The 24496-nt window shown below is 33.3% G+C and overlaps 2 protein-coding genes and 1 long non-coding RNA gene across 9 annotated transcripts; 1 reads left to right on the forward strand and 2 right to left on the reverse strand.

Moving 5' to 3' along the window:
- Positions 1–1807: 1807 nt before the first annotated feature.
- On the reverse strand, positions 1808–2971 carry LOC117241872. Its single transcript, XR_004495132.1, has 2 exons — positions 2717–2971; positions 1808–2010 (listed from the first exon to the last, which is right to left on the reverse strand). It is a non-coding gene; the product is annotated as an uncharacterized LOC117241872 (long non-coding RNA).
- Positions 2493–22939, forward strand: LOC117241863 (stromal interaction molecule homolog). Of its 6 annotated transcripts, none has more exons than XM_033508092.1 (12): positions 2493–2625; positions 7865–8126; positions 9609–9748; positions 9818–9937; positions 10018–10130; positions 10211–10326; positions 10407–10576; positions 10649–10792; positions 10871–11038; positions 11131–11395; positions 11603–11677; positions 17118–17650. In XM_033508092.1, exons 2-12 carry the CDS (start codon positions 7919–7921, stop codon positions 17648–17650), a joined length of 2052 nt encoding a protein of 683 aa, XP_033363983.1. In that variant the 5' UTR covers positions 2493–2625; positions 7865–7918. The 6 variants fall into 6 exon arrangements, with proteins under 6 accessions (XP_033363983.1, XP_033363982.1, XP_033363985.1 ...); XM_033508091.1 differs by having other exon boundaries at positions 2500–2625; positions 7482–8126; XM_033508094.1 differs by lacking the exon at positions 2493–2625 and having other exon boundaries at positions 7797–8126; positions 9669–9748; positions 17118–22939.
- Positions 3247–7570, reverse strand: LOC117241862 (protein cramped). 2 transcript variants are annotated; one of them, XM_033508089.1, is made up of 12 exons: positions 7433–7570; positions 6999–7084; positions 6613–6675; positions 6121–6506; positions 5730–5993; positions 5460–5663; positions 5189–5379; positions 4596–5090; positions 4207–4512; positions 3791–4120; positions 3602–3712; positions 3247–3529 (listed from the first exon to the last, which is right to left on the reverse strand). In XM_033508089.1, exons 4-12 carry the CDS (start codon positions 6323–6325, stop codon positions 3425–3427), a joined length of 2211 nt encoding a protein of 736 aa, XP_033363980.1. In that variant the 5' UTR covers positions 6326–6506; positions 6613–6675; positions 6999–7084; positions 7433–7570; the 3' UTR covers positions 3247–3424. The 2 variants fall into 2 exon arrangements, with proteins under 2 accessions (XP_033363980.1, XP_033363981.1); XM_033508090.1 differs by lacking the exons at positions 6613–6675; positions 6999–7084; positions 7433–7570 and having other exon boundaries at positions 5730–5995; positions 6122–6291.
- Positions 22940–24496: the final 1557 nt, after the last annotated feature.

Consider the following 24496-nt stretch of genomic DNA (forward strand, 5'->3'; position numbering starts at 1 on the left):
GGTCTCAGAGATTCCCATCCTTTGTATTACTTGGTAAAGTCCTTCTTTAAATTCTAATAATTTTGTTAAACTGCGATCTTGTCGATGTTGGTATATACTTATACTACACACGTATATACTTACTTCGCAGTTGTTGTTGAAATATAAGAAATGGTCGTTTCGTTGGTTGTCCAGGTTAAAGCATCCCTGATCACATTTACTAGGTTACAGTTTTTGTGTATCTCGGTTTGCTCCACTATCCAGATAGATGTTGATTAACATCAGGAAGACCTATAAGGTGTCCCAATAATCCTTTGATAATCTTTGTTATTTTTAAAAATGTGATGTAAGGTCACTTACAAAGCTTGGATATTTAAAAATTTTACAATTATTTTTTAATTATTATATTACGAAGAAGTCCATGACACGTAAAGATAACATAAATAATCATTTCTTTATAAACGGAAGATTTTCAAATATTTCAAATTTACATCTGTTGCAATATTGTATTGATATAAATGGTCAATATTTTGGGCATCTCTCGTTCTTTTGCCCCTTCGTTTATTGTCGAATGAGATTGTATTAGACGTCATTGAAATCGTCTGAACGAAGTCTTTTAAGAGTAAGATTATTTATTAAAATAAAATTGATTGTTGTTTTTATACTTTGATGCAATCTCATTAAATATGTAGAAATTCTATGCGATTAGCTTTTGCGCAGGATTCATTGAAGATCGTAATGCATCGCACCGCGTTTATATAAAATCACAAAATGAAATTATAAATGATTATATTACACGTTAATGGTTATCCTTAACCGGCAAACGCAAAAATTCTGTCGTCCATCCATTTATCGAAATATTAGGATCAGAAATGATTGGATGTCGAAAAAGAAATAATCTACTTGTTTGAATATAGTAGTTGTATGCAAATTTCAAGTCATGTACAATACATACGATCACAACTGGGAAATATTTAATAGTATCGATATGTGAACACTTATCGAAAGTTCACGTCCTGTTAAATTAATATCTTTTGAAGGTATTAAGATATCAAATTCAATGAAAATACTCACTGCCCTGTAAATATAAAATTTTTGTTATCATTATACGAAAAATTCACCAAACAGTCCAACGTTAAATAATATATTTATGTATATCGATATATTATACCTATTCTGAATTACAAACTTAACATACAAAACAAACATACAAAAGTACAAACGTCCCAATATGATCAATCATTGCGAATAAAAACATTTTCCAAAGTTTTTGTCACGAAAAGAAATTTTATAAGAAAACACGTGAACTTTATGCATTATTCGACTTTGAATATAAATGATGTTGAATATGTATATTTATAATTATCTGTACTTGATATGAAAATGCAAATTGGCTTAAACAAATGCTACGTTTAGTAAACAAAACATATATCAATGACAATTACAGTAATTCAATAGACGTAAATACACGCAATGAAAAGGACAAAGAAGATTGAAAGCCAAACATGATCGTTTCTCTTTCTTTTTTTTCACGTCTTATAGTAAACTTTTTAATCTGTAGAGCGTAATAACTCGTACTTCTGCGTAATTGAATGTGTTTTGAAACGGGAAAGGTCATTCCGGACTGTCAAACAGGTTCATAATTTTTTAACGTCGATAAAAATCAAAAGTACTTAACTAACGTCATTGACTACGTGCAAGTTCCAAAATAAAAAATATTACGTATGTTGTCGTACGTTGTACGACAAAAAAAAGATAAAAGAAAAACCAATAGGAAATTCAGTTGGGTTAAACTCGTTTTTAAAATTAAAGTTTATCAATACCAATCATTCATATAATTATGTTTATGACTTTAAAGGAAAAGATAACAAATATTATTTGTGTGCGAATTTTTATGTGTAATTGTATGTTACATTTTTTTCTGGAAAGAAAGCATAGATAGTTAACGATTTATTCTTCTGTGATCGATGAGATGAGTGAAACCAGTTCAGTTCACTCAAAGAAGGTGCTTACGTCCAGGGAAAATCACATCTGCAAATAACAAATACTTGATAGGTGCGTGCGCATAAGATCACGTGGACGCGGGCACTATGAATCATTCACAATGTCTGTTTCGCAATACGCCGTCGAAAACACTATAGGCTTCGTTTCCAAGAATATGTGTCTCCTTGGGGTGTTCGGCTCATTATCGTTCCTATCATGTCCTAGGCGCGTATTTGCAATATTTTCAAACATGCTCAATTTAATCGAAAATTGCTTTAATAAACAATCATAATAGATCTATACTCTATTCTTTCTCTTTAATCTTTAATTAAAATTTTGGTATTCAAATATACAGCTGGTGAGCGTTTTCGTACATATTTCAGAATATCACAATGATTGTAGTAGTATTATAATGACCGTTATTTCCTACATCATCATCAGATAAAGATTCTTTTTCCATTGTTAAGTCATAAGCTTAGACAGTGTTTGATCACAGTTCTGTAATGCAAGTTGTAAGTACTCGCGGATATTGTTTTCGTTAAGGAAATTTATATTAAAAAAATTTTTAAGTATTTCAAAGCACTTCTAATAATGGAAAATCTGTATAAGGTTAACGCTGTCCGTTCGTAATAATAGGCGGTGTTAAACAAATTCCAATAGTATGTAAGTACTCACATTCATCTTTCTCACATTCTATATATACGTAATTAGTGGAACTTATGATACGAGAAAAATAGGAGGAGTTTATATATACCTGGATTTTGTTACTTCTTTTAGTTAAGGAAGTTATAAACGGGGATTTGTTTTTTTTCTTTCAACATACTTAATTAGTTACATGAGATTGCAACGCAATAGTGATAGTCATACACGAGAACTAGCCTAAATGATTCCATAAACAGATGACGCGTCATCTTTGTGGGTTAAATAAGGATACTAAATATCACCTATAAACGTATTCCTCCCGCATTTGTGCAGTTTTCAATAAACCTTTAGCATCAAACGTAGGATGAAATATTTATGAACATTCATGAATTATTGATGCAAGATTAAGAACTTGAACTTGCTATATAAATTAATTTTGCATCCTGTATCATAGAAAAAAATACAATAAAAAATTAATGAATATTCAGAATAGATATGCCTAAGCATTTTATGCTGAACAAAGTGTTAAATAATATATATATAATACATACTTTATAAATTGCTAATCATAGAAAAGTGAAATCATACAGGAAGTTTGTATATGTATATGAATTACTTTATTTTCCATATATTATTATTTTCGTTATCATTATTATTAGTATTAGTATTATTATAACAGTCGACTGTAAAAGCCAATATCAAAGAGATAAATTAATCAGTCTAAATATCATTACATGCTCTCATGTATCATCACATTTACATAATTTTAGATAGTTGCTCATATGAAAATTAGTGCAAAACTAGTCAATTATTTATACTTTTATTTTTTGTTATCGTCAGATGCTATCTGCGATGCAAGGTTTGCAAATTTCGCCATATAATCAACGCTACTCTCTCCCATCAAGCATTGCATATGTGAAACGACCTGTAATACATTCTTAATATAGATTAAAATATTAATAGATCAATCTTTTTTAATTTTATTATATATACTTACATCGGACGATGGTCGACTATCTTCTATATTATTTTCATTTTGACTTCTCTGTGAGATTTTCATGGGGGACTCTAATTGACCTAGGAAACTACTTAATGAAAAATCTGCTACCTGTAATTTAATTTCAATATTAGTAAAAGAAAAAATATTTCTTGCTTAAAATTCTAGAAATCAACCTTAGAAATTTACCTCACTATTCAACCATTGATGTTCTCCCTCTTTAAGTATTTGCGTTGCGCTTGTTATAATGGAATTCGTAGGTTTCGGAACTCTTGCTGCTTCAAGTTCATCCAAAAAATTTTTTTCCTGTGGTACATTTATAATTATGGATGGCGATTTATCATTTTGTTGATCATCATTATTTATAGGAGGGTCATTTATTTTATTTGCTTCTTGATTATTAGAAGTTACGTCTTCTGGTGCATTGCTTGTAGTAGATATTATTGGCAATACTCTTTGTACAATAAGACTTTTTTGCCGCACGGTTCTACCTCGTTTACTGAAACGTGTTGTAAACTTCTGCATTTAAAAAAACAAAATCACATTTTTATAATAAATGTTTTTGAATTCCTTAAAGAAATATTGAATTTGAAACGATAACGAACATCTAACTGCGTTTTGAAAGCATCTGGTGTTCCAATCTTTTGATAAGTTTGTGGAATTAAAGGTCTTTTAAAGGTCGATGCTTTCGTCGAAAGTATTCGAGAGGAAATCACAGTTTCATTACTTCCAGAAGTATTATCATATACTTTACTCGTGCCATAACTATGTTTTGCTATAGATAATAGCTTTTGCAAGGTAAGACACAAATTATCATCGCGTAAAGTTGTTGATGTAGACTCTACAACGTGTTGTTCCCGATGATTCCAGTCCCACCAATATTCCAGCGTAACTTTCGATTCGCGACCAAACTGAAAAATTTTAAAAATGTAGGACAACTCGGAGTATTCAACTTTTATTTAAAGCTAACTCGGATAAAGGTTAACACGTGTACCATCAAAAAGAGGTCCCCCACAGTAATGGTGTTTGCTTCCTCGATGTTCCATCCCTTCCGAATTCTTTCAATAGTTTCCCTTCCCGGAAATCTGTTAAATTCTGTTTTTTGCTCTGGATTAGCTTTTTCAGTGTTACTAACAGTCGACGGCCTTTCTGCAACATTACTGCTAGATTCTATTGCATCTATATCACTATTATTGTCCGGCATGGTACAGTTATCCTCTGTACGGCTCATGCATTTTTTGTCTACTTTGTTTTTCTTAATTCCTTTCTTTCCAACTCCTTTTATGTATTGTTCTGAGCCTAATAGGTCCATTCTGGAACTTTTCAATCCTAGACGTTTTTCATAAGAATTTAAACTGACACTGTTGCTGGTTAGATACTCTCCAAGGTTCACCATTGGCAAAGCAATTTTGCTCCCTTCAGGTGGTGCTACTCGTAATAACCGATTATCTTTCATTTCATTAGCAACTGCATTTTCTAAATTGGGGAACTACATTAAATGTATAGGAATTTTCTCAATACTCTTTTTCTTATTCGATACAAAGCAAGATACATTAATATTGGTAATCTATTTTGAAGTAAGGATACTGTGTTATACTTTGCAGGTCTCCATCTTTGTTGCAGAAATATTAATAAACTAGACAAACGTCTCTGTATAGGTAATAGAGTGCGTACTCTTGGATTCATCGAAGATGCTTGCACTTGCCACCATGCCATATTATTACGGGGCCTTAATTCTATTGTTATCCTAGGGGGAAGTTTAATTTCTTCTTGCCAATCTATAGAAATATTATAATTGTTATATGAAATATTATTAAATTCCATGAACTATATTTTACATTTTATTGATTAAGTATACCTTCTAGTTGATTCAGTTTTCTCAGTGCTCTACATATAGGTGTTTTAATTCTCATAGTTCTTCCTCTAAGTCTGACTTGTGTTGAACCCCAATAAACCAACTCATTTAATTTCAACTGTACCTTTTCATATATTCGTGGTAACTTTCTTCTAAGTTCACCATAATTAATTAATCCATACAATTCCTGCGAAGTTTTTTTTACATCTGTACAACAAAACAATTATATTATTAAAATAAAAACTAAAGTGTAAAAATACATTAAACAATTACCTTCTGAAAATTTTAGGTGCTTCGATATTTTTAGCCAAGTTCTGTAATAAAAATGTCTAATCTGTTCCTTATTTTTTATCACAACATCTGGTAAACCTTTTTTCTTTCCCTGACTCAAGAAATAACTTTGTAAAGCATCAAAGTCTTTTCCATACTCGTTTAAAGCTTTGAAAAAGGTATTTTTATCCTCCATGGACCATAATTCACAAGATCTTTTCAAAGATTTTACTTTCACCTCTGTATTGTTTTCTTCATCCTTGGAATCTATTAAATTACAAACAAATCTTTGTAACTATATAACATATTGGAGTTTAATTAAGAAGTTATACAGTTGTTAATATTTCTTTCGATTACTATATTTATATGATCAATTGATTATACAAATACGAACCTTTTTTTTCCAAGTTATTACCATCACCAACGTCTAATTTTATCTTTTTTGTTCCTCGGACAACACGAACTTGAGTATTCTTAGAATCCACGGGAACTTTTGCGTCTGAAGAATTTTGTACAGTTTGGGATGAACTGTCTTCTTTCTTGCTCACTATATTAATCCCCTGAATTTCACAATCTTCATTTTTCGCGTTATTTTCCATTTTAACGTTCTCACGAGACAAATTTTAGGTAACAACCTTAACCAGTTTCGAGGCGCTTAGATAGTACGAATTTTACAACTCATTAGAACAGGTAGCACATCGGTAAATCGAAGTAGATTTACGGACGAAAATATTTCCGTTTCGATTTATGATGTTAATAACATAACTCCGTCGAGAAATTCTATAAAAATTGTATTTTAACATAATTAGGCTATCGAGAAACAAACGTAATGGTGATTTATTAATGTGTTTAAATCACGTTAAAACGTAATTATCTTCGTACTTACGCTCGAACGTAAACACGAGCTTTTCCGACGCTGATTAATGTGATTAAGAAGGATTTAATTTTTCTGTAAACATAAACGCAATGTAATTGCAAAAATTACGTAATTATGAAAATCTAACGATATTTAGCTCAACAAACACGATAGATGCACACACTGTGCTTACTTCCAAACTACACAATTCTAAGCGAGTTTTCGAGCAAATTGGATATTTAAATCTACTGTACTTAACATCTAAAAATTAATAAATATTTAACTACATTGTTATAAAGATATATATAGTAAAATCATCGAAAGAATTATATTTAATTAAAATAATTAATCAACTCGTGTCGGGAGAACTTCGAAAAATTTGTCTTGTCATGTATTGACAATATGTAAGTACTTACATATTTGCATGTAATGAAAAATTTGAATTGCTTTAGACATGACTCGGTACTTAAAACTTTTAAAAAACTTGACAGTCATTTAAGATCTAAAACATAATATATATAAAATATATAATATATAACATATAAGATATAAAGTATGACATATAAGATATTCATTCTTTTATGAAGATTACGAATCCTATCGAGATTCACAAGACTTATCAAGATTCAAGTATTTGAAATATCAAATCAGTTATTCGAAGAAATTCGAATTTCGACAGTATTAAAAAAATATCGAATCGCTACGAAAATATTCGAAATCGAGATTGAAACGCCCATTAATATCGCTAATATCATATAAATCATCTCGTTTTGGTCAAAGACATTTTACAAATGATTTTCGCGCTGCGCTGGCGCTGGGAATAATTCGTATCATAAGTGCAACGTCTAACCAATAAAATCACGCGAATAACCGCACACGGGACCAATTGAATTTTTCAGTTTTTTGCGTGCAGAAAAGTGCATTGCTGTGTCCAATCTAAATGAACGATTTTCCATGATGTTGTTCGTGGACGGTGGCCTTGATAGGAAAACCCGAGGCACAGAGCAGAGGAGCGTAGTGTACTTAATTAATAAATCAATTGATTTATTTTAAAGAGATCTCGGACGTTGACCGACGCCTTGATGGGGCAAATAACGACAGTGTATCACTCAGTTACTAAGCCCGCTGTAACATCATAATCGGTCACGCGTGTTATGCACTCGACAAATTCCATTGCTATCCCGGTTTTGATAACTGTAACCTTGGTTATATTCACTATTGCGGGTCTACGTCAAAGGTGACAACGAGCCAAAAGCTACACGGTTTTTAATTTGACTCGTAGCAACTGCGCAAGGGTGGCGCGAGGTGTCAGTGACAAGGTGTATCTAACCTTAAAATGCGATCATCCGTGATAACCAATGTGATTGTACTGTTTGGACTGCATTTGTCGTATTGGTGTTGGAACACGGTAGATGCCAGCGGCGGGGCACTCGACACGAGCTCGAACTTTCAATCTGGTTCAACTGGAAGTTCACATTCCAAAGTTACGGCATTCTCCGCGACACTTACCGATGGATTAGCGCAAGCCGTTGCTCACGAAGCTGGTAAGTTTTATTTCTATTATTTAAACTAGACTGCGGATTTTTATACATTCATGAAAAACTTGAAAATGTAAAAATGCACATAATGTGTGTAATACACAAAAATGTATGATATATCTAGAGTGAAATATTCGTTATAATTTTTAACGGGTAATATAAATCCCTATTAACTTTTATTTCTTTAATTACGTCCATAAAAATCCGCTATCTGTTTTTTTCTTGTTGTCCGAACCCTCCAATATGCATAGCCCATGAAAAATATCCTTCATTTATTCTGTAACTTATAGTAGCTCACAAAAGTATTCAAATATTTGTAAAAATTTTTTATGAATATATTAGATGTGCTATTATACTGAAACACTTAAAGATTTCATTAGCAATGTGGTCAGACTATCATAATTATACTGCTAAAGTTTGAAATAAATCTGAAAATATATATAGAAGCTACAAGATATTTTATGAGCCACTGTAAATGCATTGACAGCTTATAGTTCCTGTTGTATTCTGGTGACAAGTTTAATATTTATTTTAATATGTTCAGTCATAATATTGTTAGTTGTATAATTGCTTTCTTGCATAGTCTTGTCTTTATAATGTCAAGAAGAATTATGTGTACAGTTTACATTTTATATATGGTCCATGTAGTGTTTAGTAATATTTTTCTGATATTTAAGTTTTTATATGTATTTGAAATTATATACTGATGTAATATACTGCTATTTGTATTATCATGTCCATTTTTTTATTATGAAATCAAAAGTAATTTTTACATGTATTTCAAAATATATTTTTGAGAAATATGTTTGTTCTTCTTCTTTTTCTTCTGTTATTGTTTATTAATGAAGATAGAAATTAAAAATTTCTCATATTGCATTATAATCTGAGCTATGATAATTGGAGGGTTAATTAATGATTAGTTATAAGATACTCCAAATTGCTTTGAAATTAAACCATTAGTTTATACCATTATTTATTGTTTTGTTTCATTAATATTTTGTTTTAATCTTTTGTATGTATGTGTAAATAGGCAGCATGTATATGCATGACTAATATTTAATTTTAGAAAAAAAAAAAGAAAATAAGTTTTGTCTGCTATATCATTTTATTTAAAGATATTTACATTTACAAAGCTTACTTAAAAAAATAGGCCTTCTTCTTTAATTTGATGATTTTGTTGTAAAAGAGATACAAATGTGTTTATGATAAAAGCTCATATTGCAGATGATAAATTTCACAAATGATCTAATCATTCAAAGATTAGTCTTGACTCAATAGTAACGAACTGTTATTGTAAACTTATTCTATGTCTATTAACAAGATACTTCTTTCTAATTGACATTTCTACATTAATAATAATTGGACAAAAAGCTTCTTACACGTGGTTAACAGGATAATCATAGCCCTAAAGAAAAAAGGCACTTGTAAACAAACTACATGTAATCATAAACACATACAATCAAACGTAGGCTGTTTAATTTATTACAGGTTCCGATACTTGTAACGATGACCTAGCTTGTCTTACACTGGCTTCTCATGATCGACTAGGTTTAGAAGCTATCAAATCACTCCACAGTCAACTAGACGATGATGCCAATGGAAATGTGGATCTTACAGAGTCAGATGATGTAAATAAATTTTTACTTATAATTCCTTCTACATTATGAGATATAAAAAGCAATTTGTATTTCTTTTAGTTTTTAAGAGAAGAGTTACAATATGAAGCTGGGTATGAAAGGAGACAGAGGGCTTTCCATCATAATGATGATATGCATATTAGTGTTCGAGAACTTTGGGAAGCCTGGCTAAGGTCAGAGGTATTGTCTAAAATATAATTGTTTCTTTAAATAACTTTTATTTTTTTTGATATCTTACTATATTAATAATTTCTTTATAGGTTCATAATTGGACTATAGAACAAACATCAGAATGGTTAGCTTCTAGTGTAGATCTTCCACAATATGTTCCTACTTTTATACAACACCGTGTAACTGGTGCTACACTTCCAAGGTCACTTTCTTTAAACAGTACATCATCTTGATACTGTAACAATTGTTTTAATAGCAAAATATTTATTACTTTATGTATAGATTGGCTGTGAACAATATGCAATACCTAAGTAATGTGTTAGGCATCAAGGATCCCATTCATAAACAAAAAATTGCCTTAAAAGCTATGGATGTAGTTCTTTTTGGGCCACCAAAGGGTAAACAATTATTAAAAGATCATTTTTCTGTTAAAAATTTTTTGACTGGTTTACCATAATTATTTAATATCTTGTTATAGATACTGGACATGGCATCAAAGATACGGTATTAATAACATTGTTTTTCGGAGTGTGTATAGGATGTTGGTATGCATATCGGCAGAGGCAAGACTCAAAGAAACATCTCCACAGAATGATGAAGGATATGGAGAGTTTACATAAAGCAGAATTGGCATTGGAGGACTTGCAAGTATGTTTTACTTTTCTTAAAGTCTTAGTAACGCATTAAATCTTCGTTAATGTTATGTTTTACGATTTACAGAAAGAATTGGAGAGGGCACGAATGGAACAAGAAAGTGTAACTACTGAGAAACAAAACTTAGAGAAACGTTTACAAGACGAAAGTGTAGGATTGCACGCTTCTTACTCCGATCTCGAAGTTTCTCAATTAAAGGCAGAAATCGAAGTAAATATTCCATAAATTTTTACATTTAAAATTTAAGGATTAGGTTCCTTCAAAGTGTAATTAATTTGGACTTTACAGATGTTAAAAGTTGAATTGCAACGAGCAGAGGGCGAACTCGAAGACAGATGTTGGTCTCCTCCTTCTGGATTACAACATTGGTTACAATTAACTCACGAAATTGAAAATAAAGCATATACCAAGAAAAAGATATCTGCAGAGAAACAGTTGCAACAAGCACGAGAAGCAGTAAGTGATACATTTTTTCTCAATTAAATTACTTTTGTATATCATTACAATTTCATTATTTATTATTTAATTGTACGTAATGTTATTTCTAGTGCGAGAAACTGCGAAAAAAACGATCGAGTTTAGTAGGAGCGTTTGTTTCAACTCATGGAAAATCGATTGATGAAGTTGACAAAAGTATAGTTGAGGCAAGAACTGCTCTAAACGAAGTCACCGTAGAATTGCAAGAAAGAGTACATCGTTGGAAGCAAATTGAGCTGCTATGTGGCTTTAATATAATAAATAATAATGGTCTAAGTTATTTAGAAACTGTTCTATACAGAGGAACTCCTAACGGTCGAGGTCTTGGACTCAGAGGTATTTACGTTTATGACGATACAAAATTGTTTAGTGATTAGTGCTTAGACCTTTTAAATATTTAATAATTTAAAAATGATTTTTGTATTTTATTTGTGAATCTTGGTTTAATTGATGATTGATATTCGTATAAAGTTTCAGTTTTAAAAATTTGGATACAATAAATTAACGCGAATAATTTATCATGCGTGCGATTCATGTTTACAGGTCGACTCAGTAGCCAAGATGACTTAGACGACGAAGCAAGTTCAGTTTACTCGCCTTCAACATGTGGTGCCGCAGGTAAGCTGGAAACGGACTTCCACGAGCATTTAGATTGATAGTAACAATGCTCAATTTGTAAATACTATTGTAACTTTGATATGATACTTACAATATCTAAATATCTTCTATTCTCTCTTTTTACGCACGTAGATATATTTTCGAGATCAATAATTTACTAACTTTTTTGTCGTCCTAATAGTAGTAGTTTGGGTTCTTTTTGTGACATTAATTTCTCTTAATCAAACCTTCGGGTTTCCAGCGTAGGTACTCGTGAAAACTAAATTACGATATGTACTTTGCTAACTGTTTAAGAAGTTTGTAATGAAATTACGGATAAGTTATTCTTCGTAAGAATTTCTTATCAAAGATTTTGAAATCAAATTTTTACTAAAATATAAATTTAAAAAATTCACGCGATGCCTTAAGATTCATTTTGATACAAAAAAGTAGTTTTTGCAAATCGTAAATACGAACGTATGCATCTATGATTTCTATGAAAGATGTTACTGGTTCTAGGAAAGCAGATGGCTAATGTCACACATTACGAAGATGTTCTAATGTCATGTTTCTACAAATGTTAGAAAATATTTGAAGAATACAAAAATCTTATAAAAGATTTATGTTTAAAAAAAGCTTTACATTAAAACATTAAAAACATTAGCGACTTTTTTTATGGTCATTTTCTTTTAAATATATTTTTGTACATTGTGAAGTTTGATTACGTTATTGTCTTGTGTCTTTTACATAAAGTGTTGTTTAAATCATGCTATAAATGTTGTTGTCTCGTTGTTTTTGTTGAAAAATTTGCTCAAATTGTTTATTATTGCTTATATCATTTTTTGTGCTTTTTTCAAACTAATTCCCGATTTTATAAAACTTTGTTCAAAGAAAGTACAAAGAAAGTGTATATATATTTTTATATGTTTGAATTATTGAATTAACAATTTTAGCTGCTCTTCTTGTGATAAGATACAATATTTCTTGATATTCTTTGTTTCTCTTAGGTTATTGTTTGTTTATGTTGTGTTATCATTTGATTCTAGGGGTGGAAGAAACTATACTTAATGGTTCCAAAAAAGATTAAAGAAGCAACATAATCAAATCTTTCTAACCCGTTTTTATGTATATTATTGATCCTGCACATTGTATAGAAACTTACTTAAAGTTTAAAAAAGTCATAGTTGTTGAAAAAATTGTTATTGTTATTTGTCGAGTAGTTACATATCAATGTAAAAAATTATTTATTTATATATTTTATCAAGTAATGTGTGACATGAATAATATGTTCGTAATTAAAAGTACATTGTACCAAAAAAATGCTTACGAACGAAATTTGATTATCTCTGACATGTGACAATGCAAGTAGCGTTAAAAGAGCATCAGCAGATCTTTCAGTGAAATCTGGTAAAAATTTTTAATGAAAGGATTTGTGTGCAGGAAAAGGGAGGATTGAAAATTGGAATGTTCCCCTTTCCTAATCGAGATTTGTCAAGTTATAACGGCGTGTTAATTATTTAAACAATGACAAGTTTCTTAACTTATTGTTAACGCGTAAGTTTACAGACACACACACGAGCACACACACGCGAACATACACTCACATATTCTCACATACACACATTATATTATAGTATAATTCAAAGAACAGTGTATTGTCAGTACAATTATATGGAGTTGCTTTTTTACAACTACCTGCTCGTACAGATTATGAAACGTTAGGATAACAATTTGATGAAAGAACATGACATATTTTTGTACAAAAATTTTCATGATGTGTCGAATGAACGAACAAGGCCAGAATCTTTACAAAGATGTGTATGTGAAAACATCAGAAGCATGTGATATTTTTACGAATAATGTCATTTTTCTTCCACATACAAAATACAAATTTTTTAGTTTTTTCTTTTCTCGTAAGAAATTTTTATTTAAGTATAAAGGAAATGAAAATCTGAGCCATGAAGAAAATCGAAGAGGTCAGAAAATAAATATTAATTTACTTTGAAAAAATTCAGGAAAGAATTTTATACGTTTCTTGAGACGCTATTCTGTGTAATATGTAAGTTTCTTCCTTGAAAAACTAGGGAACATCTACTCAATGACAGCAATGATTAATTCGCTTAATGGTCATTTTGCAAAGGTTAATTTGTGTCGCAACTACGACTTCGATTCTTCGTCTATCCAAGGCATACGATCGTTGGACTGGGAATGTATTTATGAACAAAATTAACAAGTCGTATCGAATGTCTCATTTAAATTCTAATCACCTACTAAATATCATAACGAGTACTCCAAATATATGTTATGTATATTTCCATATGTTCTGTATATTCTCGCAGCTTTAAATTTCCTATACGTGTGTACATATCCGCAGTCCAACGATCCAAGCTCCATCAAGTATAATAAGCCTTCTAGTTCGTTCCTTCGTATCTAGTAGCAATATATCGAAGACGACCAAGTGCCAAGCGTGATAACTATCTAATTATCACTTTATTTAATAAGTTTCGATGATCGATCACCTATTATATTACTATACGAAAATATAATATATCGCTTAATCCTATTAAAACGTTAAACCAAAGTAGAAATTTTTCATTTACGATTTCCCGGTTATTTCATGAGAATCGACCGATCGTCGATGCGTTTTCTTATTTCGCCAAGAGCACGTTTCAATTTTGCCAGGTCCCGCAGTAATGCGTTGCACAACAATCTTCGTATTAATAGTTCGAATTAGAAGCTAGCACAGCATCCTATCTGAATTCGACGATCGTGTTTACATCGCTGGAAGTTTTCTTACGTGTCGTGTGCAATTTCAAATTTTTTCCCCGTCGCGATTATCGCTCGCTAGCTGAAGCTATAACCGGCGATTAAATACATCATATCTATGCTGTACTATAATCCGAGCGGAAGATTTCGGTCGTTCAAGATCACTTTACCACGAGGTGGCGTCGCTACTTCCTTCGTCTGATTTCTCGTTTCTGTTCAGCTCTTTAAGATCTAAGAAAGAGCAAAATTGTTTTCTTGATACTCGACTGTCCGTTATACAGATATTTCTTGTAGCAAAAAATGAACTTCCATCAACTTCTGAACTATAATTATACCTGAAACTGTAGTACCTATAAGTCCTCAGATCTTTTTGTGGAGCACGCTTAATGATTAAGCAATCAATTATCCGAAATCTTGGAGTAAACATTCTCTAAAATTTTGGGTAATTGCGTAATTGTATGTTACAGTGTATTTTTTAAGAGTTGGATAATTGTTTGGGCGTATGTTACTAGTATTGGTGTCTTGGAACCTCTTTAGAGATTAAAGAGGTAAATAGTTGAAGAATAAACGCAGAGATCATCGTGTTATATCAATTGGTGGGAGTAGTGTGGCCTTAAGCGTGGAAACCTTTGGCTGCGACTAGGGATTAGGAAAAGCTCGAATGATCGAGGATTCCTGGTTCCTAATATGATGCCAAGAAATAAATTTTATTTCCTGGGAGATCCGCGTCATGGTTAAGATTAGAATCAATTAAAATTAGATACGATTATATACGTCCGAGGACTTAACTCGTAGGTGCAATACACGTATTTACACCACGACGCGTAATAAATATATTCTCGAATCGGTTTGATTTCATGCGAAAGACGTGACAATCGAAACGGCTCTTTTCTTCCTTCTATTATAAACTCGAGCATATCAACGGCATTGAGCTATATACGTATATGTATCCGCATATAATGCACATAGGCAAACGTGTGCATTATTGTACATTAAGAGACGAGAAGCGGAGGATCTGTACATTGTTTGTCTGATTGTTGCAATGCATACGTTATGTCTCCCTCTCGACATTTTATTGTGTGCGATTCAAATGTCGTAATTAATAAATCAAGCAACTTGCGAGAAACCGACGTGTACAAGCCTCGTTTGTATGATCTAAGTTGCGATGAGACGTTTCAAGATGACCAATTACTTAACCGAGTATGTAATTTTAATTTCAATCTTCTTGCCGAGCGACGTTAACTACGCTAGTTCCTGAAATTAAATGATCCGTTCCTGGACTCGTATAAATTTTGCCGTGTTTCTATGAATGTTTCAAGTTCCTATCTTGTCTTTCTATTTTTGTCTATTTTGTCTTTCAAATAATCTAGTTAACATTGTACGACTCACGAGTGACTCACTTGAATTAAAATTACATATTTGGCACAATGATACGCTGTACTGCAATCTGTACAACAGTCTGTATATGATTGTCTTTGTTACCTGCAAACCGAAGTTTCAAGTTAGACGCTTTAGTATGTTAACTCCTTAGTAGTTTGTAAGTCTTAAATGCTATACATACCTATTGAAATGCGCCAAAAATGTACCAATGAGATTTATGAATTATTGCTGTTAAAATAACTGAGTCTAGAGAAGTCATTAGAGAATATTTTCTTTAAACAGGAACACAAAGATATCTTTCCCAGTTGAAGCAATAAAGAATTGACGTTTTTCTCTATTTATTGTATTCTTCTGACTTCGTCGTTTTTATATGGAACACTATGAAAATAGAATTTTCAACAAGAAACTCATAAAATGTTTGATTGTCTGTAAAAAAAAAATTTATGAAGGATTTTGTGTGTTTTGTTTTCGCTAGAACAAGGGACCAAGCTGCGTTCTCTGGTAAAGTATGGCATCTGAGGAGCATGTAAAGTTTTCTCAGAATTGATGTGACACGAATTTGAAGAGTCTTCTTAGGAACAAACATAAATTTTATCGCATAGATCGTGAATTTTCATGCATTGCGCTTTTTAAATAACGATTTCTTCGTTATTCTACTAATGTTTGCGAGACAGTAAAGCATCGCGACAAAATTTATATTATTTACTGTGGAATATAAAAGAGTATCATCCATTGTGTTGTTTGTTTCTCTTCTTCCTTCCACAAACTGGATTCTGCATGGAACTGACCTCTGACACTGTTTGTCGAAAGCAGTTCTAACTAATTAGTGCATGAAAATTACAATTGGCCGAATAAAAATAGTATCTACAGTTATTTCAATATATCTTCATCGAAATACCAATGGTATCAGTAAATCAATATCCCACAGGCACCAAAGAAACTGATATTGGAATACATTTTTCCAAGAAAATCTCAGTTTCTTTGGTTCCTGACCTACATTAACGTTAATCTATTCATACATATAACAATTAGTTCTATTCCAATTTCCAATCAGTTTTACTAAAGATTCAAATGCACTTTCAGGTTAGCCCATCCATTCTCCATCAACTTTGATGAACTCAATTCCAATACCGAGCAAATAGATTCCTAAAACCTTACATATTTTCAAACAAATTTTTATAATCTTCAAGAATCTGTGATTCTAATGTATCAATCACTCGTACTAAAATCCCTTGCAGAAATAAAAGGCTATCATAAAATGAAAAGCCACCGCAGATACATACAAAGCATAACAAAGTTCAATCTTAATCTACAGGTACACTAGACAGCCTAATGTGGAAGGAGTCGTCGGTTCCTCCAGACTCGTCCAGCAGTGAAACCGGGAAGGATACACCACCAGAGAGTAACGTTGTACATTTCACCGTCGGCGATGGGCCCGTCGAGCCCGTCAGAGCATCCAGCAAAGAGAAGTCCAACATCATGCGTTCCCACAGTCAAGACACGAGCATGCCTGTCGCCGTCGAGAACAAGACTACCTCACCATTCCTGTCGAAATCGTCTTATTCAGAGAATTCGTTGGATTCGTCGAGCCAAGATCGATCAGGGCAGCAAAAAATTGGTCCAACGTTCGCGACGACCGCGAGTACCACCAGCATCAACTCCACGACAACGACGAGCATATCGAGCAGTGGCAGGAAAGCGCTGAAGGAGCCGCAACAACAGTCAACGGTGGACGACGAAACGTTATCGACGGACTCGAACTCGACCACGGACAACGACGAGTCGAAAAAACGACGCCGGAAGATGCTGTTCACGTTCAGGAGGAACAAGACCAAGGTCACGTTATGAAGCCCGCTAGTCAACATAACATACACTATATATCTGTGTTGTAACGTTCTTACTTAACGCTAACTCACCTGCGATCGATTAATTGTGTCATTACGAGCCGCAACGTGCACTTAAAACATGATGAAAACGACTTGTCTCCGCGAACCGGTTGATCATTAATTAGCGATTAGATACAGCCGGTACATATACGTATACGTACATACAGACACACATTATCTGTACACGCAAATAGAGGGACAGGTATAGTTTGGCGGAACATCGATGACTTCCCTTCGTTGACCCTTTGGTCTGCATCAAATCGGATGTTGGCATTTAATCTCGCTTCTATACAAGCCCAATGCTATTGAAATTGATTGTACGAGTTTGAGAGCTTCCATCGTGTATTACTGTATTGCAGAAGGCACGTAGAAAAACAGGGGAAATTAGAAAGTATCGTATGAATTATGGAAATGGTACTTACTCTTCAGTAAACTCTCGATGGAAGAGCATTCAAATACGACTTAGGGGTTAGTTACTTAGTCAATCCAGTTTCGGTAGTTTCTAGGTACTGTATGTAATTGGTGTCGAAGCTCCTTGTAGTATACATATCGCAAACAAACGCAGCTACGAACGTTCAAATCTTATTAGATTTTGAGAAACGTAGCTGCCTCTTTGCAATCTGTACATTAATGTATGATACAAGCATAAGGAAGGGATTTTGTTAAGGAATTGTACAGTATGAGCTTGACGCATAACGAAATTGATTATGCCAGTGTCTGATTAATTACACAATAATAGTAGTGTCACGGTTTAAAGAAGCGTTAGTTAAGTAAGTCTAAGAAAACGAGAAAAACATACCTAACGGCCAACGATGGAGAGATAGATAATTCTGAGAGTTAGAAGCGATGTTCCGCTCTGCTACTGTCGTGTAGAATGTTTTTGGTGCCCTGCTGTGTCTCCTGTTCTGCCAAATCTTCGTTCTGTTCGCAACCAGACATCATCAAGCGACGTCCAATTTAGACAGCTAGATTTTTAACCTCGCGAAATTCTTTAATCACGACAATATTTTGGCTCAGGGATGGGCGATCTTTTCTCTATACCCGTGTACCTCCTTTTCAATTTCAGGTAGAATTGTATACCGACAGCTCTCTGTCTCATTCATTGTAATTTAAATTGAGCTTCTTTTTCGCTGGAACGTTCCTTTAATTTCGCCTTTGTACTCCACTGAATAGTATCCAGCAGCTGTTCACTTTTCGATTAGTCTCTCTGAAATAAAAGAATCTCAATTTTAAATATTTATAATAAATATAAATTGTCTTTGGATTAAGTTTTGTAGTAAGTTATGATAGTGAAAATTGATCTTTGAACAGCTACAATGAACACGATATTTTACAATCTCTAACAACGTATTGACCTCTTCTTTGAAGCAGTGGAAATACTTTACTTGGTCCATTCCTATTCTTTCGTGCATTTTCATTCTTAAAATTATTTCGAACGCCAGTAAAACAATGAATGAAGTTCTAGAATGATTTCATAATCGATTACAATTTATAAAAATGTATGTTCCTCCGATGTTTCTCCATGACGATACTCGGCCTAAGTAATCATTAAGCGAAATCTACTAAGAAAGAAGTTTCTGTCGTATCTGCTTTAACAAGTTCTTCATTTCTTGACTATAATTCACGAGTCCGGTATTATAATTCCAACATAGATTTTTATTTAAAGAAAAAGAAAAGCGATCGCTCATTCCTAGATCCATCGTGACTTGTTTCTCTTGCGCAAAAACACGAAATTCTAGCGTGCTGAAGCTTTCGTTCCTTTCTTTTTTTTTGTTTCTTTTTCAATCGATGAACTAGTGGTAGTCGTTAAATGTAAATCTTCTTTCTGTTTTCTTTTGTCTTTTCTCCCTTTTATTTTTCGTATTCATTGTTTTTTTGGCCCCTACAGTACAGGTCCAGCACAAATTCTTCCTCTTCGCCTTCCTATTTGATTTCTTAATATACACTTAAATATCGCGATCTCACACACTTTATCATTTTTTATCTTTACTTTGCTTTTTGCAAATTACAATTGCCCTCTATCTTTCTTCGTATTACGCTGAGTTATTATACCCTTCTTTATCCAAATGTGTCTTCATTTCTTGAAAAACTTGCGAAATTTAATGACGATATCTTCCATTTAATCGCGTTCGGTTAAATAGCACGAATATCAGATTCCATTGTTGAATTTGGTATATCTGTAAGGAGCAGAGCTCTGTTCTGAAATAGGCGATAATAAGATAAGAGAATACCTAAAATATCTTTAACTATTAAGTCATCCCACGAGTGAGGTAGCGTTTTTAATATTATCTTCTTAAGAACACAATTAAATACAAATAAACACAATAAAAACACAAATAACAACTGAAAGAGGATTTGCAGTTGATCAGATTTCAAGTATTTTCCAAAGTATGTGAATTTTGGGTAATTCTCATTTTTTAGAAGTAAAATTGTTCACCTAATCGCAGTCAACCATAATATTAGTTCCTTGTTTGATAAAATTCATACTTGTGGAATGACATAATAACAAATAATCATAAAGAGATTTAGGACACTCATCCTTCGAGGTTCATGAAGATTTGTAAATAGAATATCGTTGAAAAGCAATAATCATTAAGACGTCTCTGTTTTTCTTCCTATACGTGACTTTACACGATAATGTTTGCAAGTATTACTAGGTTTAACACTACGAATAAAGCTCACGAATCTCAAAGGAGAGAGAGGAAGGGAACTAGCATAAAAACCGACTTTTGTGCTTGCCTTGTACCATATAGAGAATCTCTAGTTCAAATTATTTGCAGTCTTCCATGAATCATAAAAGAGTACATAAATCGTGACGTTTTATCGTCGCGTTTTTTATTCAATTTGTGCGCCGTTTATTCTTCTTTTCTTCTTCTTTTTTCAAACGACTCGTTCATAATATTGCGACACCTTCTAATGTTTAAACGATTATGGTCTGCCTGAAATCAATTAGTCGTTCAAGGCCATCGAATAATCTCTATTGTTTCATATACTTTAGAATTTCGTTCATCGCTAAATTTACGTTCATCATTATAATAGTGGAGAAGGCTATTACACGGATTATCTAGAAATCTGAAAGCTTAGAATATTATTAGTACGGAATGGAAAGCACTATCTAGCTCCCTTTGTAACAGCGTTGAAAAATTATCGAGATAGAGGTTTAGCAAGGAGGAAAGGGTACGATGATTTATAATTAAGAAAGTGACCTTAAGTGACTGACTGTTTTTGGTCAGACTGTAGAATTAACTTATTATCGCTTCCTCGTATTACGCATAATTCTCTACAGTTGTCGCGCGTGGCAACGAACATACAATACAGGACGAAGTGGTTTCTTCCTTTCTTATCATATTTTTCTCATTTTATGTATATACACTGTATATGTACGTATATACATTATGTACACACACACACATGCACACACAAGTATGTCCGTGTACATATAAACGTAGAAGCTTAAAAGCGGTGAGGCTGGAACTCTCTGAAACTTATACCATGTAAAGAAGGATAGTGCGATAAGATTTAAACTCGAGTATTAAATCGACCATTATCACATGAATATGCGAAGCTACTGTTACAGACAATTTTGATAAGTGTCATCGCCCTCGCGTCGATTAACTTTCCGTGCGCCGGTTTCTCCATAATCGAAGAGGAATTCTATCTTGGAAATTTAATGATGCGCTCGACACGAATTCTAATTAGCAAAAGTTACGTTCGTAATTGGCACGTGAAATCGGAAAATTCGAGAGTTAGGAGGTTCGAGAAGCTGAAAACTTGGAAGCTTAACAATTTGAAGGTCATTGAAATACGCGAACGTCTAGAAATTGAGGAAGATGAAAATTCGAGAGAACCTAGACCACGGAGAGTTTGAACAAACGCTTATTGTCCTTTTTGTTTCACTTGTTCTTCCAAAATGCCTGCACGATTAATCGACCACTTTCGCTTGATCTTCTCTCTTGTGCTACCCGATGTTTTTAATATTTATTTTGTTGTGCATCTTTACCCTGACTCAAGAGCAGTGGATTTCGTTCGCTATTTTGCGGTTTTTCTACGTGTATCCTGGAAAATCTTCCTTTTGTTTCGCCCTTATTCCTTTTCCCTTTCACGCGACGCGCATTCCTCTTGCCAGCTTATTGTTCCAGATGACGCTTACTTCGCTCCTCTCCTAACTGGCAAACTGACACATTTGTATCTCAGGGTTAGTCTCAGTTTCTTTTTCTGATCACGACAACGTACTAATTATGAGTACGATCACGAGTGTGTTTTTCGGGGGCATCTCTCTATCTGTAGAGATACACACGTTTGAACAGACATCGCGCGACCCTCTGGACGAGTTACTTAGGGACGTATTATAAGAGAGCAATAAGCGAAGCGATCTGACGTTCAATGGACCAAGTTCGATTAACGTTATGTAGCGTTACGTGAAAAATAAGAAGAGGTATAGTTGCAAGCATCGATAGTTGGAACGTTCTTCTAGGCTCAATCATAGTATTATAGAATAGTAGCATCAGGGAAGATTGTCGTAGTTAAGTATTTAAACAAACTTTTATCTCGAACGAGATATCACAGCTTGCGAGGGCTTCCGTATATGTAAAAATACAGCCGTATAATTGTATCAATTTTATCGTAACACACTGTTTACCAATTATACAAATCTGCCAACTTTATCATTACAGTAGTATCGTTGTTAAAATGCTTGAGAGAAAATGGTCCAAACTCTATTCAGGGCACACTTTTTCGATATTTAAAGATGTAGATAACGAAACTGCTAGGTAAACGTAGCGTTAAATTTGAGAAAGTGTGTATCCGTTGATTCATCTGCAGTCTTCTACAGCAGAAAAGTTTTTTCAAAAATATCTTTCTTCTTTAGCTTGTATCCGATTGTTCCGCGAAAAGGTTTCATCTTCGAATGAAATCAATTTTCCTATAGGTATACGATGCATTACGTTCGATTAAAAACTTAAGACTGCAATGAATTAATAAGTGAGAAAATCTTGCAATAGCAATATGTAACACGTGTGACACTCGTGTTCCCCAGCAGAACTGAAAAAGAAATATTGTTAATATCTGATGTATAAATCATGTTTCCCTTTGTCGGGGATGCTATGTTCTCCAAATGAAAAGAAACAAGAAAGAAGAAAGAAGCTCACTCCCACGATTTAAGTCGTTGATCAAACCGCGTGACATCTTTATGGTTGTATGATTTATCGTAAGAGCTGACATACGGAATAAAAGCAAAGGTCAATTTTAACTAGCTCTTTGCGACGTTCTTCTCGTGCAAACTATAAATTGTATTCCCTGCGTGAAACCTGGGAACCTTTCTCGACTGGGAAAAGAAATCACAGGCCGTCCGAAAAATCGTGTACCGTCCTTGTAAGGCGTGATTCTCTTCTCGTCTGTTGCAATATCGAGCACGATTTACGCGATCGTAGAACGATTTATTCGCATGAATTTATAGAATGATAATTGAAAGATGTAATACGACTAAGTTCGTTGGCTTCTCCTTCCAACGTTTCCGTTCCAAGAGACCCGGACGAACGCAGAGTCGTCGAGAACTATGCAGATACATCATCGATCACTAACAATTTCTGTGAGAATAAAATGTGTCAGCTTCGTTTTAACGTGTTACTTCGTGATCGACCCATTAAGTACCAGCTTTAAGATGGTTTGCCAGGTTGTGAATATTCTATGTATCATATGTGCCCCTTTCAATAGTCTTCTCGTTCTCTTCGGACTGTTCTATGTAGTTCTTAAGCGAACGTAATATAACGTTAACCATTCCTACAAATAATTAATAGCTGTTGAGAATTCGTAATAACTTGTTGGAAAGATAGTAGCGATTAAAACGATGAGAATATCTTAGAAGATTCTTAAAAGCGAAGTACTGTGAATATGTGTACTTTATAGTTGAAAATAAAAGTATGTTGTATACACTGACTTATTGTTAGCTTGAGTGGTAGAGTCTGGCTGTTTTTCTCTCTTCGATTTTTCGTCAATTCTTCTGACGTACGTGGTATGCGTGTGTACTATGATACAAGTGGTAATCTGCAATCTTTCTTACCTCATATGATAGCCCAGCAACAATATGTCGGAAAGCGAGCGTTTAAAAAATAATTTGATATAAGTTTCTCAGGAACGTTATGTTATCTGTTCCCCTGGTGTTCCGTATTAATTAATTTCGTTTGTCCCCTTTTCCTGTGTTTAATATTATTGATATCAAACGAATCGTTTGAGACGTTACATTTGTCATTAGCACCGAATTATGGCGATAGAAGTTGTGAAAAAGCTAAGGAGCTTCTCATCGTGGTATAAGAGTCGAAATTATCCAAAAAAACATATAAATTCTGAAACGATCGAATTTAGAAAGAGAAAGAAAACGAGGAAGAATTTTGAAACAAGCGTAATGAAACGTGACGAAGTCGTTGTCAAAACTCTAGGGAAAACGGAGGTTTCAAGCAACATAACACATACAAATGCTGGTACTTAATGGACCCGTTAAAAGGTCGTCACAGTGCGTAGAATTTCTTAGGACACTTCAGATCAAAATGTATTTTATAATTACGAGTGATGTTTATAAAGGACAGTTTTTAAGATTGTGTATATCTTGTTATATGTTATATCGCTTGATACTGAAATCTGACTCCAGTTTACTAATTATTGGTAGAGACGAAGAGTGAACGATAGAATGCAAGAGATGCGAAAAGGAAGAATACGTGTATAGTTCAAAGGTACGCGTTACTTCATAAGTTACATATACTACCAGTTGAAAATATGAGACTCGAACTGTACATTATGCTTAGCCTCTATATCC

The sequence above is a fragment of the Bombus vosnesenskii genome, unplaced genomic scaffold (assembly GCF_011952255.1).
Source record: "Bombus vosnesenskii isolate JDL3184/JDL3185 unplaced genomic scaffold, Bvos_JDL3184-5_v1.1 scf7180000016261, whole genome shotgun sequence".
Classification (NCBI taxonomy): domain Eukaryota; kingdom Metazoa; phylum Arthropoda; class Insecta; order Hymenoptera; family Apidae; genus Bombus; species Bombus vosnesenskii.